The sequence below is a fragment of the Coregonus lavaretus genome, assembly GCF_964263955.1.
Source record: "Coregonus lavaretus genome assembly, chromosome: 13".
NCBI lineage: Eukaryota > Metazoa > Chordata > Actinopteri > Salmoniformes > Salmonidae > Coregonus > Coregonus lavaretus.
Genome location: NC_140000.1, coordinates 52,454,294 through 52,473,607, shown reverse-complemented (window position 1 = coordinate 52,473,607; position 19,314 = coordinate 52,454,294). Strand labels below are relative to the sequence as shown.

The 19,314-nt window shown below is 42.8% G+C and overlaps 1 protein-coding gene across 1 annotated transcript; it reads left to right on the top strand.

Annotated features, from left to right (window-relative positions):
* The first annotated feature begins 3,894 nt into the window (after positions 1-3,894).
* On the top strand, positions 3,895-18,033 carry LOC311139459 (uncharacterized protein). The gene is made up of 20 exons (XM_084174339.1): positions 3,895-4,110; positions 5,710-5,856; positions 6,118-6,233; positions 6,390-6,495; positions 6,873-6,989; positions 7,119-7,180; positions 7,865-8,017; positions 8,370-8,555; positions 8,765-8,864; positions 9,394-9,535; positions 10,462-10,645; positions 12,480-12,579; positions 12,709-12,827; positions 13,185-13,222; positions 13,325-13,491; positions 13,618-13,757; positions 14,139-14,233; positions 17,055-17,133; positions 17,296-17,404; positions 17,509-18,033. The coding sequence occupies exons 1-20, from the start codon at positions 4,041-4,043 to the stop codon at positions 17,580-17,582; spliced, it is 2,304 nt and encodes a 767-aa protein (XP_084030465.1). The 5' UTR covers positions 3,895-4,040; the 3' UTR covers positions 17,583-18,033.
* Positions 18,034-19,314: the final 1,281 nt, after the last annotated feature.

Genomic DNA, 19,314 nt, shown 5'->3' with positions numbered 1-19,314 from the left:
TGAATACACGTTTGTTGACAACTCAACCAAATGTAATTCAAAACTAGACGTTGAACTGACTTCTGTTCCCAGTGGGGTGTCTCTGAATTTCTCTTAGCAACCCACAGCAGTGACAGAGTAACAATGATAATGTCTGTAGTATGTTCTCAATAAAAATGTTTTAAAATCTATGGCTGCGTTTAGACAGGCAGCCCAATTCTGATCTTTTTACCACTAATTGGTCTTTTGACCAATCACATCAAATCTTTTCACATCACATCTTTTTCAGAGCTGATCTGATTGGTCAAAAGACCAATTAGTGACAAAAATATCAGAATTGGTCTGCCTGTCTAAATGAGCGAAATTCATTGAATAAAGCACTTTGCTGTTCAACAAGTGGTCTGGGTCTATAGGTTGTGAAGAGAAATGAAGTACCTCGTTAGCTACAAAGCTTTTGGGAAACGCCGCCCAGGCTAGTCAATGTGTGTGTGTGATTTTTCAGAGTTACCTAAAATAATTCCACTTGTGGCATTGGTCAGAAAACAGACATGACCACCCACGTTGCAACAGCTAACTTCTGTTGTCAGAAACATTTCATTGAATGTCGGCACAGAGGAGGCAGCTCAACTCTGACCGACTTGGATTAGGATCACGATCACTGACATGATCCCGGGTCACTTTCTCTTGGATCAGACATCACTCTTGTTGATTTCAGACTCATAGCCATTCATTCATTCATCATATGACTTCGAAGGCTCTTCCAGAGATCTTGTCCTTCCCTGAGTCATTTCATGCATCTTAGGGTTTATATAAGTAGTGTAAAGTGGCTCCCTATACCTGTGTCTCTTCCACCTCATCGCTGACTTTAGAAAACTGGACAGGTGAAAACGAATTATATGTAGGCATTCTCCATATTGCTTTCAACTAGCCTGTGTTAATAAACAAACTATTACTAGATCTGTAAAGATGGAGAGGAAGCCACTTTAGACGACTGAGATGCAGCTGTAGCCTCAAACTATCAGGCTCTCTGGAAGTTCCATGACTTTGTATACCATCGTCAACTAGTAGTCTGTACTTTTGTAGCAAAAATATATAACTGCTTTTATATTGCCTGGTGCAATCACACAAAAGTTAGCTTTTTTCACCTGAGGAGAAAGAGAATGGATTTTATATCAGTGGAAATTAAATACACAACTGAGTGGGAATCAATCATTTAATTTCTTGAAAGTGTTCTTGCACATGTTAGCTACATCAGTTAGCTACGTTTTTTTTCTGTACAATTGTATTAAAAAGGGTTATTTTTTTACTGTAAAATGTAGTATTTCCACATAATGTTTTACTCTATTGTACAGCAGTGCTTGACTTGGACTGAAATAGGTGCCGGTACTCATTTTGCTTGCTGGTACTGTTTATATTTAGGTGCAGGAGCTCCACAATACTTTTGAGCTAATATTCTATAAGAGGAACAGGAGCTCAAGCGGTATAAAATGTGAGGTGCCGGTACTCAGCTCCGGTGAGCTCCTGCCCAAGTTAAGCATACGTATAGACAACCTTGGCTATACTTTGTTGAGTTTATGTTTTTACTGTAAAGGATAGTGCTATATATTGCATCACGTTGTCCTAGAGGGGAGCAAAACACGTTTATTTTCTTTACTTGTAATTATCTGCTACAATTTCTAAATGCACGCATCTTGTGCTTCTCTCTCTATGTGCAGTGCACCTATTCATTTATTGTGACCTAGGAAGTAGTGGAGGTTGTTGAGGGGAGGACGGCTCATAATAATGGCTGGAACGGAGCAAATGGAATGGCATCAAATACATGGATGTGTTTATAATAATAATAATAATAATATGCCATTTAGCAGACGCTTTTATCCAAAGCGACTTACAGTCATGTGCGCATACATTTTTACGTATGGGTTTTCCCGGGGATCGAACCCACTACCCTGGCGTTACAAGCGCCATGATCTACCAATTGAGCTACAGAGGATTTTATGTATTGAGGTGTATTGATGTGTTTGATGTATTTGATACCTTTCCACTAATTCCGCTCCAGCCATTACCACGAGCCCGTCCTCCCCAAATAAGGTGTCACCAACCTCCTGTGCTAAGACGCAGCATACCTCTACAATTCTATGTTGTTATACTGTATGTTTGGTTGATTTTCCGTGCTGAGGTACATTACAGATTTGCTCAGCAAAAGGGAACAGTCACTGAAGCTCGTGATGTAGTTGTACCTATGCTATAACCAAAGTAATTTAGTATTAGTGTCTTTGCGTCACACTCACAACAGAATAAAGATGGTGCCGAACTACAGATGTAGGATCTTAATTTGATCACCCTGTTGCAGGAGAACTTCCCTGCAATGCAGGAAATTTTAAACTTGTAGTGCATTTGAGATTTTAAAAGGCTTTTGAAGTTTGTAATTTCCACTTAGAAATTTCAGACTTAATTTTCGCTTATGAAAAATGTATCAACCCCTACAAAAATGTCCCTTAATTATAATCCACATAATAATTCACATTTCCTGTTGCTGCAGGATTATGTTCCTGCTGTAGCAAACTGGCTCAAATTAAGATCCTACATCAGTATTATGATAGTCCTATTAGCTAATGTGCTATGTGTATCAGAGAAGTTTATTTATAAAATGTCCATGTCTGGAAGATAAATTAAGCAAGCTGTAAAGCACTGCAATGAAAATAACACTGTAACATTTGTTTCATACATTTGGACATTTTTTGCACCATCAGTGCAAATAAATGTAATTTCCCTTCAAAAGTATGTTTTGTGAAAAGAAATAAGGGATCTATCAAGTGTATATGACATGAACTGTAATATTTATCATGTTATACTGACCAGCCAGTCTATTCAAGGGGAAATTGACCCTGCTATAGTTTTTGAGGCATTGTGAACATTCTCAGAGTTTAGTTTTGCTGTCAAAGATAGTTAAATTCAGTCCATCTCTTTGTGGGTTCTTTATATTGGCTAAATCCATTTCCCTATTGTCTATGTAGCTTATTGCTGTTTCTCTCTTCACTCATATCTTGAACATAGAATTGTATCACTTTGATCGTGAAGCTGTATTTTTCTATAATTATGTAAATGAAAGAAAAGCTAGAGTTCTGGTGCTGTTGTTTTTTGATTTATTGATTGAGATTTGTGAATAAAACATAGATTACATCCTATTTAGGCAGGTTATTGGTCACCAAACATTGCTTTAAGTTGTGATGGTCCTTAGTTCTGTAGTCCAACATTTGTTGGAATAAAGTTTTTTTTCCACATATAGTTTTGAAGGTCTCTACTCAGTATGAAATGTAATTTTCCTAGGTAAAGTAAATAGGCCAGGGATGAGCAACTGACAGCACACGGCCGGTCCCCTTTTGAAAGCCCTTGGTTCAATTTCCCCCAAAAAATACAACAACAAAAAACATCATTGTTTTAGGAACTCAGTCGGGGTCTCAACTTACTGCTGCAAGTTAGAATTGTAGAATACAAAATATGATATTTCGAAATGTGGTTGTGCATCAGCAATTTTTCTCTTGTTATTACAGTCACTGATAGTCATTCAATTAGCCCACCATGTCAGCTAACATTTTTTAGATTGCTAAATTAGTTTAGAGGCCAGCTGACCCAATTTGGGATGATGGTTGCATTACAAGCTTGGTCCCACATTGAATTTGTTAGTTTGTCTCACTCAGATATCATATTAAAAACTGTAAACAACTGCCCCCAGCCCCATCAAAGTTGCCCATCCCTGAAATAGGTCTACACAGCATGACAGAATAAACATATTATTCAAGAGAAAATATTTGATCATAAACAGCGTAAGCTATGAATTGGATTTTCAAACAAAGTTGTTTTATATTTAGAATGTGGCCACAGCACATGACACAGAGTCACTACACATCCCAGAATGCAGTCGATGGACAGGGAAAATATATGAGGATGATCTACAATTCCCGCAATGTTTAGGAAGCGCACAGAGAAACTGTGAGGAAGGGGACTGAGTTGATAAAACTGGCGTGGTATTAGCTCTATGGAAAGTATTATTATCAACAATAATGTCCCACATTAAAGCTCCTATCGCTGATACGGAGAGGCGTAGGCGGAGGTCCACGGCTGAAAGTTCAGGTAAGAACAAATCGTAAACTTTCCTTCTATCAATCGCCGCGGGTTGTTTACCACGCAGCATTCGTGCGTTTGCAACATTGTAACAAATGTAGTATCGTACATAGACACAGCCCTTAAGATACACTTCGGCATTTGTTTTGTAATTTTCCTAGAAGGTTCAACGACATTTTGAAAAGCCTATATTTGTGGCTTGTCAGTTAGTGTTCAGTAGTTACCTTTGATTATAATCACCTGTGTTGTGTATGGGTAGGCTGCTTTCCTTAGATTCCCACATAATTGAATTTGAGCGGAGGAGCCCCTAAATAACTTTAAACACTTAATGTAGGATAACCAGGCCCCACAAACCTGTTTACTATTATGTATGAAAAATGAATTTCCTGTGATGTCCATCTGAAAACTGCTTGTTAATTTGCTCAGACCCAATATTTATTTCAGTTCACAGATATTGGAACCAGATTCTGAAAATAGTTTATGGACTCTTATTACCAGAGACATTGTAGGCTACACTGGACTATAACTTAAACCAGGGTTTCCCAAACTCTGTCCTGGGGCCCCCCTGGGTGCATGGACAGAGTTTGGGAAACCATGAAAGCTACAGTAGTGGTAAGATTATGACAACATGAGGAGGAAAGCTCCATTTTAAGACAACACGTCAACATGAGGAGGAACGCTTTCGCTAAATTTGGATTTAATTGAAAAGATGATCAATCTGCTTTCCCTCAGATTATGAGAACTGTGAGTCCATTGATTGACTGGCCCCTCTCATAATTGAAGTTGCATGAAGACGATGTCACATGTCGATAAAGAATCCCTTCCCTTTGTTCGGTTAGGAGTCTTGGGACTTCTTGGGACAGTGATGCTCATCTTAAATCCTGTGGAGATGTGTAAGCTTAGGGAACGTCAGGTCAGGAGAGTGCATGCTTGATTTACAAGTAATTGTTGCTCTCATGATTTTCCATGTGTGACCATTTCAAATTCTCTGAATTGAACTTAGAAAATACTGCTTGTCCTTTTTAAAAGAGATGAAGTTGTAAGATTATCTTGCTCACCTCTCAAAGTGGTAAACCTCATTGGCTGGCACCACAGAGGCATTAAAGAGGCAACATTTTCGTGCATCAGCATAGTGTTTGGTAGGTCCACTGACTTGATATCCATAGAGAATGTCATCAGTCACACCAATCTAAGATTTGGGTGTCGCTGCATGTGACTGTCAGGAGCATTCCGTTAGTCACACACTGACTCGACGGATTTAGCGCATTGGTCCACACAGGTTTCACATGACCTGACCAACTGGGACCCAGAGTTGTTCCTGATGAGGAGAAACTCCTGGCCCTAGTTATGCCATATGGATTCGGTTTGTCTAGCAATGTTGAGTTTAGTTCTCTGGGGGATACCTACCTCTACTAATAAATGTATAATTTCTTTCTGAACGCTTTATGCAAGTTTACCTGCATCTTCTTAGATGTAATTTGTCCCCCATTTTTTGTTACCCTACACAAGTTGTATGTTGATGGATAAATGAAGAAACACTTCAATAGTATAATAATGGAGACATTGAAGGGTAGGTTATGTTTCATATCAGTGTTTGTTTCTCCTCAGATACCCAATGGGACCATGACCCCCGGGTCTACCGCCGTACATCCCAGTGTGACAGACTGTGTGTGGACATTGGCAGCCATGTGGCCGAGACCACCTCGCCAGACGTCTCCCACCAATACACCCCCAAATTGCACTCTGCAAACAAAGGTGAGGCTACAGCCTGTCCTGGCAGCACATACTGTCACAACCAACACTGACTGTTTGCAAAAGTACCCATGATGCTCTGTACAACCGATAGCATTGGTGTAATTGAGTTTTCTGGGTTGGCTGAGCTCTACACTCTTAGGAGAAACAAGATTCATGAAAATCATTTTGAAATGTCAGTTTGTTTGTGATACTTCATTTTTTCCTAATCTTGGCCGTACCATTTCATCCATTTGTTTGGCACCTTGGTGTCTATAACCTCAGGAAGCACCACTCCTTTTCACTACGGGGAAGAGGTCTGGCAGGATGACTCGAGCTTGAAGACCACCATCCGAGCGGAAAACGAAGTAGAGGCAAACAAACTGGCCAACAACTACAGGGTGGGTGAAGTGTTGGACACTACAGAGAAAAAAAAGCCTGTTTTGTCTTCCATGTAAAACAGTTTTAATTTGAATAATTTACAAAAGATACCTTCCACTTGGAATTGATGACGTGTGTGTGTGATGGTATCTGGTTGTATGTGTGCACATGTTCAGTTTGGCTTCAGAAAGTGGAAGAGTCACGTGACTGAGAGGCCCATCGAGGACAGGTCGGACGTTGTGAGGGAGCTCTACTCAGAGCTGAACTTTGTCAGACCCCAAGGTTAGTGTCTGTCATCCTGCTCCTAATTCACTTGCCCCCTGCGGAACCACTAATATGACGGTCATTAGAAAAAGGTCTGGGTCGTGTTCAGTAGTCACCAAATGGAAGAAAGTATCTCCCCGTTTCGGGGGCAGCTATCTGAACGTCCAATAAGAGACGTTGGTTTTTGTTTTCCGTGGCAACCTTTTAAAAAACATTTAGCTACTATATGCCCTAATGAACATGACCATGGCTTGATGTGAATCATTTTGGAAATGTTTGGGGAAAAAATACTCAAGATTGTAGCGTTCTATAGCTATAGAGTGGACACTATGTTGAATAGAAGACACTATTTATGTCATTCTTTTTTTTTTTTTACATCTCCCTTTTGATTTCAGGTTCTTTGATCACTTGTGGAAACATAGCGTACTTGATTTTATTTGGATGGTGGATCTCTTTAGCCTACCTCTTGGTTTGTCCTCTAATGTTTCTGACCATCATTGGAGTTCCTTATGGTATGAATCCTTTCATGTAATACCACCTTATTTTAATTTAATTTTCAATAAAATCTGGATGACTTTACATCGGGATGACGTGAGTCCGAATTTCGACTCTAACATTTGAAGGTCTTGAATCTTTTTTAGGGAAGCTGTGTTGGAAGTTATCATGCTACTTTCTGTGGCCATTTGGGAAGTCCATACTAAAGGTAAGAGTTATGGCAGTGATTGATTATGCTATTGTCTTGGCTCAATCTCCATTGATTATTGCCTATTCAGGGTGACGTTTAGATGGTGGAACCAGCCTGATTGCTGTGTTCATCATTCTCCTTGCTCCTCATACACCATTACAACAACTAGGTCAAAAAACTCAACAATAAATAACTAAAGACTTGAACACCCAGGTATATTCATGGTTTTGTTATAAGTGTGTGCAATTGTCACCTCCAATACTCACACTCTCTGGGCCCCATTTTAACAGTGCTGTAGTCAAACTGATGCTCCTGATACTATTGCTTAGTGCTGGACTGTATTAATAAGGTTTAATAATGCATTATTAAGGCTCTTATTTATGTTAGGTCTAAGCAGACAATACAGGTGTTGTTTTTACTTCCATCTGTCTCCCTTGGTCTCTCACACATTCTCTCCCTCCCTCCCTCCTGCTCTCTCCTTCACTCCCTCCATCCCGCTCTCTCCTTCACTCCCTCCCTCCATCCCGCTCTCTCCTTCACTCCTTCCCTCCATCCCGCTCTCTCCTTCACTCCTTCCCTCTATCCCGCTCTCTCCTTCACTCCTTCCCTCCATCCCGCTCTCTCCTTCACTCCTTCCCTCTATCCTGCTCTCTCCTTCACTCCCTCCATCCCGCTTTCTCCTTCTTACACCTGGATGTTTAGCCCAGCAGCCTGGTCCGGCGATGCTGTGTGAAGTTCCCTCACTGCGAGGCCATCCCAGAGGAAGCTGACTCAAAGGAGGTGAAGGAGTCCACGCCCCTGCTCATGCCCCCTTCTGTCCCCATCGAGGTCCCCCCACAACGGACGCGTTACTGGGTGAGGCTTGTCCCCTCGCCTATCGCCTGACCAGTGTGACTGACCCGTGTGGGCTAATATTTTCTCAAGTAATATTTATGTCAAAAGTTATGTCCTTATAAGCGTATGTTTTCCTTATGTGGATTGCGATGGAATGTGTTTGGTTTGGTTTGATGACTGGTTAGTCTGATCTCTAAACTCAATCTGAGAGCCCGATTGGCTGCTCTGTTTTCAAGATTTTGCCAAGACCTTTTCATAACCAGTACTTGTCACGTCTCTCTCCCCGCTGTGCGTGTGTGTGTGTGTTTGCATGTGCGTCTGTGCCTGCTTGCTTGCCTGCCTGGTCTCCTATGCTGTACCCTGCTGGGTGCAGTGTCGTGTCAGTACCTACGTGTGGCTGTTGCTAGGCTACCCTCTCCTGGGGCTGATCCACGGCCTGGCCTGCTTCCTCTCCTGGATCCTGGTCTTCACCATCCCCGTGGCCAAGATGAATGCCCGCATCCTGACCGTCATCCTCCTCATGCCTCCCGAGGACGTCCACATCTGCCGGCTGAAAAAGGTGGAAGCGCTCATCAAGGTCTTCCCTTTCCATGTAGTGTTGACATTATCACAGCCACTGAACTAGTTACCACTTTAATCCAATCCATTAACTTGGCCCTGTGGATTTCAAATCATGCCAGAAGGTTTTTATTAGAGGAATCCTTTTCCTAGATTTGAAAATGTATAATTTGATGATTGCTTTGCTATGTTTTTCTGTCTCTTTTGCAGCCCCAAGGGTGTGAGAGCCAAGTGCTTCTCTGTTGCTACCACGCCTTCAACTGGTATTACTACAAATACACCATGGACGGAATCAATGTCTTTGCTGTCAGTATCCTTTAACAGACCATTATGGCACATCACCTGACTGGTGGTGGCGTTCCAGGTCGCTTAGTTTTTTGCAGTCACACGGCTTAGATGATCAGATCTGGAGAAGTGTTTGACGTCCTAGGAACCACATTAATTTGCTACAGAGATATTCTGAGCTTGGCAGCCTGACTTAAAAAAAGATGACCTGGAACGCCTCCAAGGAGCTAACGGAATGTCCTGCCAGTTGCACGTTTTACCCTGTCCAGCAGGAGTCAGCATTTCTGCTCAGTGGTTCTTTACAGTGCTTCACCAGTTTGTAGGTTCTGTAGGAGAATCACACAAGTCAAACTGCTTGAGAAAAGCAAACAATCAGTAGGTTTGAAGGGATCAGTTTAAGCAAGGCGTGGTGCACAGTTGTTAATTTTATTCACACAATGAGTAGCTATTTATAGATCCATGCTTCTGCAATGTAGTCGATATCCAACACAGCGTTGTAGACTTTCCACACCAATTGAACCACTGGTGATCCTTAAAGCAGTGTGCCTACCCAGACCTGCTGCCCCTGGTCATCACGACCCTGGTGGTCGGCTATGTGGACACAGAGAACCAGTTTGTCAGCTCGGAGGCCAAATTCACCACTGCCGTCAGCTCCATCATCCCACTGTCCTATTACATTGGCATGGGCATCGCCAGGTAATCCCACAGGCTGCTCTGCCAACATGGAAACAATACCAGAACCACAATAAGAGGCTAGCTTGGAGACAAATTATTCTCATTGTGTTGAACAGATGTTAAGTCCACATATGGCGGTTAAGCCACACGTAGAGTTTATATGATTTACATTTTTGTCCTGTTGTGTTATGGTAGTTAACCAAAAGTGACAGTGGTTGATGAGTCTGAATGTTTGTGGGGGATATAATGATGTGCTTGTGCTCCGACAAGGCCCTCTGAATAGAATCACTCCGGAGGCTGGTTTATAGTTCTGTCGAACTGAATTCGGTGGTGGTAAACTTCAGTATTAGTAGTTCAAATGGTGCATCTCTCTGCAGTATCTCAGCCTAGAGTAACATGCTGTCTGTCTCTGCAGTATCTCAGCTCAGAGTAACATGCTGTCTGTCTCTGCAGTATCTCAGCTCAGAGTAACATGCTGTCTGTCTCTGCAGTATCTCAGCTCAGAGTAACATGCTGTCTGTCTCTGCAGTATCTCAGCTCAGAGTAACATGCTGTCTGTCTCTGCAGTATCTCAGCTCAGAGTAACATGCTGTCTGTCTCTGCAGTATCTCAGCTCAGAGTAACATGCTGTCTGTCTCTGCAGTATCTCAGCTCAGAGTAACATGCTGTCTGTCTCTGCAGTATCTCAGCTCAGAGTAACATGCTGTCTGTCTCTGCAGTATCTCAGCTCAGAGTAACATGCTGTCTGTCTCTGCAGTATCTCAGCTCAGAGTAACATGCTGTCTGTCTCTGCAGTATCTCAGCTCAGAGTAACATGCTGTCTGTCTCTGCAGTATCTCAGCTCAGAGTAACATGCTGTCTGTCTCTGCAGTATCTCAGCTCAGAGTAACATGCTTTCTGTCTCTGCAGTATCTCAGCTCAGAGTAACATGCTGTCTGTCTCTGCAGTATCTCAGCTCAGAGTAACTTTGCGGTGGGAGCGGTGGTGAACGCTACGTTTGGCTCCATCACAGAGATGACCTTCTACATCACTGCCCTGCTGAGGGGTCACCAGGCCGGCTCCAAGTGCTATGAGGAGGTCGTCAAGGCCGCTCTGACTGGAACCCTGCTGGGCTGTATTCTCTTTATCCCAGTGAGTGGCACCTAGACACACACACACATCTCACTGACATACACAGAAACATTACTCTCCAAGACTGACACACAAACACCAGTGTTAATTTCCTCAACAAAAATAGTGACTAAAATATTAGTCAAACATCTACTTTTCAGTGGCAGTTGACAAGACTATAACTGACTAAATAGACCCAGAAAACTAGAACTAAAAGAAAATGTTCTGTTCTGCAGTGGAAAGGAAGTGCCACACCCGGCATATACAGCCTAGCCTACATCAGCTGGTGAGCTGCGGGGGAGCAAGTGATGTGTGTGGCCAGACAGCCTTCGCTCCGGCTCCGCCTCCGCCTCCGATTATACACATCGCTAAGGAGACTCTCTTGCTTCCCCGTAGCTAACCAGTTACCACCAGCCTTCTAGTTAGATACCCCTTGCCTGGTTAAGAAACACAAGATGCTTCACGAAATAAATAAAAATAGCAGCTTTAAGTTGAATAGTAGAACAACAGTCTAGCTATGTTTTTCCTCTCTCCCTTGAGTATAGAAACGTTTTTGAATTTGTAGACTCGCTCAACCCTCGCACTTTCCCCACTGCATTTCACAGCCTGGTTCTGTAGCCAACATATTAGCCACTTCTCCCTCTTTTCCTGAGAGAAAACGGCTTGAGTCTAGCCCTTACCTTTTGAAAAGATATGACCCATAATACCGACACTCCGTTCTTTTCTTTCTATGGTGCATTGGCAAGACACATTTTTACATTTATAAAGCAGGCCGTTCTAAAACTAGGCTACTTGCAGACCGGACTGTTAACCATTTGTTTAGGCTACACCTTGTTCAGTCATGTTACCGCATTAGCTAGCTAAAGCCAACTATCTGGGGCGCGTTCAGCAGGATGCAACGTTTTGCAACGTTCAGATAGAAATATGCTATGTAGAACAAACATGCCTCTCTGACATGTTGAATAAGGAATAACGTCGGCTCTATTCATGGTATTTTTATCTGCAATGTTTTTCAACTGAACGTGGCCATGGTAAAATTACCAGTAGCCTATATGCAAACATTTGGTGGCACAAAAAGGAAAATGGATAGCAAACAATTTATTGACTAAATCCCTCTTGTCACTACACTATATCTGACTGGGTAAATAACTTTATTTTGACTTAATGTGGACCCAGCACTTGGACCAGGACTCGAGCACGGGGACTCGGATTTCAACCATAGGTGATTCTGACTTTCACTCAGCCTCGAGCACAGGGGACTTGGGACTCGATTGGGACTGGAGGTTTAGTGACTCGACTACATCACTGGGTGAAACAGTCATTAGCTCCTGTACTACTTCTGGACATCAATATGGCTGCAGCGTCTGGAACGTTGAGAACAATGGCAATGACACGACCGAGGGATGGAGGTGCAACCCATACTACTTTGCCAATACTTTGTGGCACCATCTGGTGATTTTGCTTCTGTGTCTCTCTCTCTCTCTGTGCCTCTCTCGCTCTGTGTCTCTGTCTGTCTGTTTTGTATGTAATGTGTAATATCTATGTAGGCTGAATTAGGAATTTACATGGCCAGATAATTGTTATACATTCTTATATATGTTTGTCATATTTCTGCTGTTGGGAAGAGAATAGGATGTTATGCAGAACAATCTGTTGGTAGGACAAGGTTATGCATCTTTGTGCACATGGAAGTCAGTGATTTCAAATGACAATGTGACTAAGACTTAATTATATTTTAGTCAAAATGACTAGACTAAATCTAAAAGAAGAGTGCCAAAACTAACACTGACACACAGCCAATGGGCATATATAATTGCCAAACTATGTTGACAGTCATTGTCTCCTGTCTACCCAGGGTATCAGTATGATCATCGGGGGCTTTAAACACAGGGAGCAGAGGTTCAACAGCCGCTCTGCAGGGGTCAGCTCAGCTCTGCTCTTCATATCAGTAGGAGGTAAGAGAGTGCACACACACACACAGAAATATAAACACAGATGCACACACACATACGTAAGCACACACACACATCTGAACACACACACACTCATCTACAAACACGTTCACACACTGTCCTGTCCCGCAGGCGTATTTGCCCCAACCCTGTTCTCCAAGGCCTACGGTAGCCTGGTGTGTGCAGGCTGTACCAGCTCTCCAGCCAACATCAGCGGGCCCTTTACCTGTAACGACTGCCACTATGACATGGTTGGTACCTACATCTCCTACTCGCCTGCTGCATCATCATCTAAAGCATTACATTGACTGTGCTGCTGGGAAGCGTCTCTGGGTCAAATAATACTTAAACTGCACTTGATTGAGCTTACCTGGACCAATGGAACCAAAGACCTAGTGGCCAAAAGGGTTAACCCTAACCCATCCATCTGGCACTCCAGACAGGCTTCATTCAAGTATTTGATTGAAAACAAGTATGATTTCAACCCACGTCTGTAGTGTAGTGACTCATGTGGAAGTGTGTTATGATGATGTCGTGAGGGGTGGTTGTGGGTAGCCCCAAATGCTTCAGCAGGTATTAAACTAAAACCATACTCTCTTTCTCAACAGAGTGGAAGTAACGAGCCCTTGTATCTCAGACACATTGAGTGAGTACCAATAAAATACCCATTCTGTCCCATGGTTTGTTGATGTTACCAGCCAGTAGGCCTGCTACAGTGTAGTTACTTGCTGTATGGCTTGTTTCCCAGGCCTCTGGTGTACACCATCTCTGTGTTGCTGCCTGCCGCCTACCTGATCGGCCTCATCTTCACCCTGAAGACCCACTCCCACATCTACGACATCCAAGTCAGTGACGGGCACGACCACCACCAGGTTCAGTGCCCACCGGGGGGTGCCAACACGGCCGGCGCCAGCGGTGAGCCCCTCCCCCGCAAGCTTTTCCCATAAGTTGTAAACTTTCGTGGTGTTGTAGTCATATTGTAGAGAGGAGCTGGAATGTGTGAGATACTTCATCGTGTTGGTTTCTATTGTGTGTGTGTAGGCGGTCACGGCACGGTCGTCCACTGGTCCAGGTTGAGGGCTCTGTCTGTACTGATCATGGCCACACTGCTAATGGCCGCCTGTGCCGACCTCACCACGGAGCACATCAAACCCATCCTCGACCACTCCGCCATCTCCCAGGTACGCCCACACCTGAGCCATGTTCATTAGGCGTCAGCGTAGCAAAATGTTGTGCAATGGAAAATAAACATTTGCGTTTCTTATTGGATAGGTTCAGATAGTACCTCCCCGTTTCACTCCATTTTAAACTGCGTCCTTCCTTTTCATTCCCATTGAACAACACACAGAGGCCATAACCAGGGGGATATAATGTGATTAGTGTAATTGGGTAGAAAATCACTCTGGAAAGCTCATTATTGAAAGCCCCTGTAACTTTATAACAACTGAATTTTACACTCATGATGCGACCTGCTGCGACCTGCCAAACAACTTAAATGTGTTGTGTCCTGACTGTGTAAAAGGATAGTGCAATGTCTCACTGTCTGTCATTCGGTTCTGTAGTATTTTATAGGCGTGACCGTGTTGGCGATGGTGCCGGAAATTCCCGAGATCTTCAACGGAATACAGTTTGCCCTGCAGAATAACATCAGTCTCAGGTAAGCCACTATCACGCTCTTGATACTGCGTTTTCACTCTCCTGATGGATCTTGTCTCGTCATGCATAACCTAGTCTCTCTAGACAGACCGGTTGCCTCCCACAATGTACCAATGTTCAAACATACATACACTGTACGTAAGCCAACGTCAGTTTGGCAGAGAGGAAAGGGCGGAGTTGAGAGCCGGGGAAAATGTCCAGAACTCTGCTGTAAACATTTCTGGTAGCTAGCTAGATCAGGGGTGTCCAACGTACGGCCCGCGGGCCGGATCAGGCCCGCAAACGGGTTTAATCCGGCCCGCGAGATGATTTTCTAAAAAAAAAAAAAAAATCTTTTTTTTTTTTAAGTATAAAAATGCCTGCAATTTTTCAATAAAATAAACTGCTGTTCCAATTGCGTCCACTGGATGGCGCAATAGCAATTGTGTTAAGCAAGCAAACTGTTTATACCGGGGCAGAGCAAGTAGGTCAAGCACGTGCAGCCAATGAGCTACTTTGTTTTGCCCGCGATATTTATTACGGCTTCTACTTTTAACATTATGTGCTTTGGCACCCTCATTGCCCCAATATGTCTCTGTCAAAAAAGAGAAAAGTGGACGCAGAGTGCAGAGTGTTCCAAGAAAAATGGTCATCCTATTTAATCACGGAATTGAATGGGAAAGCTGTATGTTTGGTGTGTTCAGAGCATGTTGCAGTGCTGAAAGAATATAACCTTCGTCGCCACTATGTGAGTCTTCATGCCGACAAATATGACAACTTTCAAGGACAGCGGAGATGAGAGAAGGTGAATGAACTGTTGGCGGGTCTGAAGAAACAGCAGTCTGTGTTTACTCACAGCCGAGACATCTGTGACGCTGCAGTGAAAGCTAGCTACCTCATTGCTAATGAAATCGCAGTGGCTTCAAAACCATTTAGTGAGGGTGAATTTGTAAAAACATGCATGATGAAGGCAGCGGAGATTGTGTGCCCTGAAAAGCGGCAGGCTTTTGCAAATATCAGCCTGACAAGAAACACAGTTGCAGACAGGATTTCCGATCTTTCAGTGGATTTGGACAGCCAGTTGAAGCAAAAAGTAAAGTCATTTATTGCGTTTTCGGTTGCAATTGATGAAAGCACGGACATAACAGATGTTGCACAACTGGCCATTTTTTCATCCGCGGAGTTGATGACACATTGACCGTCACCGAGGAGTTCGTGGAGTTGGTGCCGATGACAGATACAACGACAGCAGCTGATATTTTTACCGCACTCGTCGGCGCGCTGGACAGGGTCGGAGTGGACTGGTCCCGCGCTGTCAGCCTGGCTACAGATGGTGCGCCCTCAATGATCGGGAAAAAAGCAGGCGTTGTGACAAAGTTCAGAGAGAAAGTGCAATCTGCAAATGGAGGACGTGATTTTTTGACTTTTCACTGTATTTTGCACCAGGAGGCTTTGTGTTGCAAGTCATTAAAGATGGATAACGTCATGAAGGTGGTCATCCAAACTGTTAATTTCATCCGATCCAGAAGCCTGAATCACTGTCAGTTTGACAGCCTTCTCAGAGAGAAAGACCACATCTATGGCCTGCCATACCACACTGAGGTAAGATGGTTAAGCCGAGGTGCTGTGCTGAGGTGTTTCTTTGATTTACGAGAAGAAATTGAACAGTTCATGGAAGAAAAGGGCAAACCAGTGTTAGAATTTCATTCCGCAGAATGGATGCCGGACCTTGCATTTATGGTGGATGTTACAGAGCACCTGAATAACTTGAACAAACAGCTGCAAGGGTGCAACAAAGTTGTCACGCAGTATTATGACAGCATACGTTCTTTCAAGTTGAAGCTGTCATTGTGGGAGACGCAACTTGCCGGTGGTGATGCAGCTCACTTCCCCCTGTCTGAAAAATGTGTGCGCGACCCAACATGTGGCAGACATGAAGCGGTTCAAAGATAAAATAACTGGACTGTTACGGGAGTTTGAGCAACGCTTTCAGATTTATGTTTATATGTTTTTATGTTGATGTGCTATTGTTTTTAATTGATTTTATTTTATTTGTATATTTAACCTATTCTTGACTCTGTGGTTCTTGCACTTGTTTGGGGAACAGGATTTCATTATTTTTATCTACATTTCTGCCTGAGAAATGACACCCTGATATAGTTCTGTGAAACAGTTCTGTTAATCACTGAGGCATTGTGTGTTTGTGTGTTCTTTTTCTTTAGAATTTTCAAATAAACTTGACGTGTTTTATGATTAATAGTGATGTTGTGCTTGTACTATTTTGGACACACTGTCCTCAGGCTCCAGCTTTATGTTGTATGTTGATCGTATTAAAACAAAGAAAACAATCTGAAGTTGTTGTTTTTAAGTTATACATACCATGATTTTTCCGGTCCGGCCCACTTGGGAATAGATTTTCCTCCATGTGGCCCCTGAGCTAAAATGAGTTTGACACCCCTGAGCTAGATGGAGCTCGCAGAGGATATTTTCAATGAGTGTATTTCTCAAGTGAGTAGTTTGCATGAGCCATGACGTAAGCATTACAAGCTTACAACAACCACTGACTGGCTGTGGCTAAAATTAGCCTAGCTATCTGTGTCCGCATTGTGTGTCCACCTCTGTCATGTTTCTTGTGTGTCTGCCTCTGTCATGTTTCCCAGGGGATTGTTTTAAGCCCCACCTACCAAAACTCTTAATTTGTTGGGAGAGTTGTCTGTCTGAAGAGCACCCTTATCGAATTGGCCAAGAAAATCTGACATGATTTCCAGAACAAGTGCTGTTGCCCCCTAGATCTGGGATTTTCGAGACTGTGTAACCTGACATTGATTTGTTTGTCTGTGCAGCTTGGAGGTGGGAAACTGTATAGCAGTGCAAGTCTGCATGATTCAGATTCCCTTGCTCATCTTGTTCAACACTTTCTATGTAAGTCGTTTTAAGTCAATCTACATTGTGATTAATTGCATCAGATGTAATAATTTTCAGTATCAAACTTGTTCTTGTACATAAAGCCTCAGGTTTTGATAGTAGACTGTAGCGGTCAGAGGTGAAAAGATCCCACCAAACATGACTCCATCTCTTTTCCAGGATGTGGGGTTCGTGCTCCTGTTCAGTGACTTGCATCTTTGGGCCAGCATCTTTAGTGTGATTGTGGTCAACTACATTTTCATGGATGGCAAGTCGGACTACTTTCAGGGTAAGTTGTTGTGCTTGGTTCACATTGCTATGGCGCTTGGTTGTAGTAAAGATCCAGATATCACGGATTAGACTGAATTCCAAACCCCTCTGTTTCCTCTGCAGGTACTGCTTTGGTGGTGGTTTACCTCATTCTACTGGCGTTGTACTTTTTCGCCCCATCTCCCCCCGCCTGTTGAGCTGTTCCGCAAAGAAGAAACTTCAACTCCCAGAGTCCTTTGAGTCACTATTTCCAGGAGCTGCTTTGTTTGTGTTCAAACTATTATTTAATTGACATGTCGATTTATATTGTCTCTTTGTCTGTCTTTCAGTAGTATTCATAAGGGCTCGCAGCGGAAAACGTTTTGAAATGCTTTGCAGCGGAAAGTCCATGTTGTCCCTCCATTTCAATCTGTTTTCTTCCATTTGTGGCTAATGAACATGACCCAGTTCTGGGCATCAAGGGCCCTTTACCTTTGGAATTATGATTTCGAAATGAACTTACCTTCTATTTTATTTAAACATTGCACATCCTGAGGTGTATGTAAACAATGTAGAAGACTGTTACAAAATATATCTTCAAAGAATTTATTGTCCCAATGTTTTTTTTCCAGTAGGATTTTGGCAGATTAAAATGCAGATGTTGTTAAAGCAGGGTTTGTAGAGTATGTTAATATCAATGTATAAAGTGGTCACATTTGTGCTTTGCATTCATTGGGGTTTGGGTATTAAGCTCGGTTCATATGGACCAAGAAACCTACACAAGGTGTAATGCTAGGCTCTGTATGGAAAAAGGACAAATTGTCACAGTCACATTCTGGACATTTCTGTTCAGTACTTTCCCATTCTTGTGATTTGCTTTGTTGCAAGGTGTTGCATTGGATATGCTGCAGCCAGGGCTAGTTCAACACAATACAATGTGTTGCACCTGAGCAGGCAGGTAAACATAATCATTCCACACAGCCCTCTTTGGAAGCAACGGCATGCTAATTTCAATGTGCTTGTTGCACATACAGAGGGCGTTATGGTGGTTAAATCAAGGTAACTAAATCTGGACTATTACTTGGTAATGTGTGCACTACAAGGGTTCATGCAAGGTTGACTGATCTAATCTAAAGGGTTCATTCCATGCCAGTTACATAACACTATGTTGAAGCAGGCAAACCATAGCCTGATCCCAGATCTGTTTGTTCGGTCTTGATTCAACTCATGACAATCGACGTTGGCAACACCGCACAAACAGATCTGGGACCAGGCTAAGCAAACAAAGGCGATACAAAACTATTTACAGTACATGTTTATTGACTAGTCAAACAATCAAAACAAAAAATTCACAAATACAATTATCAATTCAGCGGTCGCCTTAAAACCATTTGCCGCACAGCAAGGATTAAAGTCCAGGGCAGACAACTTGTTTTCCAACATAAAAGGTGACTGTCATGACATCATGCATACTGGGAGCCTATGTTGTCGTCACGCAGAGGAGAAGAAGAGGGGGAATAGTACGAGGACAGGCACAGATTTAGGCATTTCCTTGATGGGGCGCAGGGAATCATGGGTAGTCATTGACATTTTAAACTATCCCCATGGCAACGATCAATAAATACTATTTTGTCCCACAAGGAAGATTTTAATGGCATTGAATTCAAGGTGCAATAATATTTGGCGTTAAAACACGTCCCCATCTCAGCATATCATCTGAACTGTGTTGATTATTTTACCCTGGCACTCTGCATACATTTATTTAACAGCAGAATACTTACTACTTTTCGGATTCGGCCCCCAAGTACAACAACATACATGAACTGTAATTCATTCATAAATACAGCAGCATAATTCAATATTACTCTGCTCACATTATTGCTGCTTTCTTTAACTATTTGTCCAGTGATCGCTTGACAATTGAGCAGTTGAATGTGTTTGGAAAGGGCA

What these genes read in the sequence shown, in the direction of transcription:
- LOC311139459 (XM_084174339.1), top strand. Translation starts at nt 4,041, where the DNA reads ATGTCCCACATTAAAGCTCCTATCGCTGATACGGAGAGGCGTAGGCGG. An exon ending in CACAACGGACGCGTTACTGG is followed by an intron (nt 8,018 to 8,369) that starts GTGAGGCTTGTC and finishes TGCTGGGTGCAG; the next exon opens with TGTCGTGTCAGTACCTACGT. An exon ending in ACATCTGCCGGCTGAAAAAG is followed by an intron (nt 8,556 to 8,764) that starts GTGGAAGCGCTC and finishes TCTCTTTTGCAG; the next exon opens with CCCCAAGGGTGTGAGAGCCA.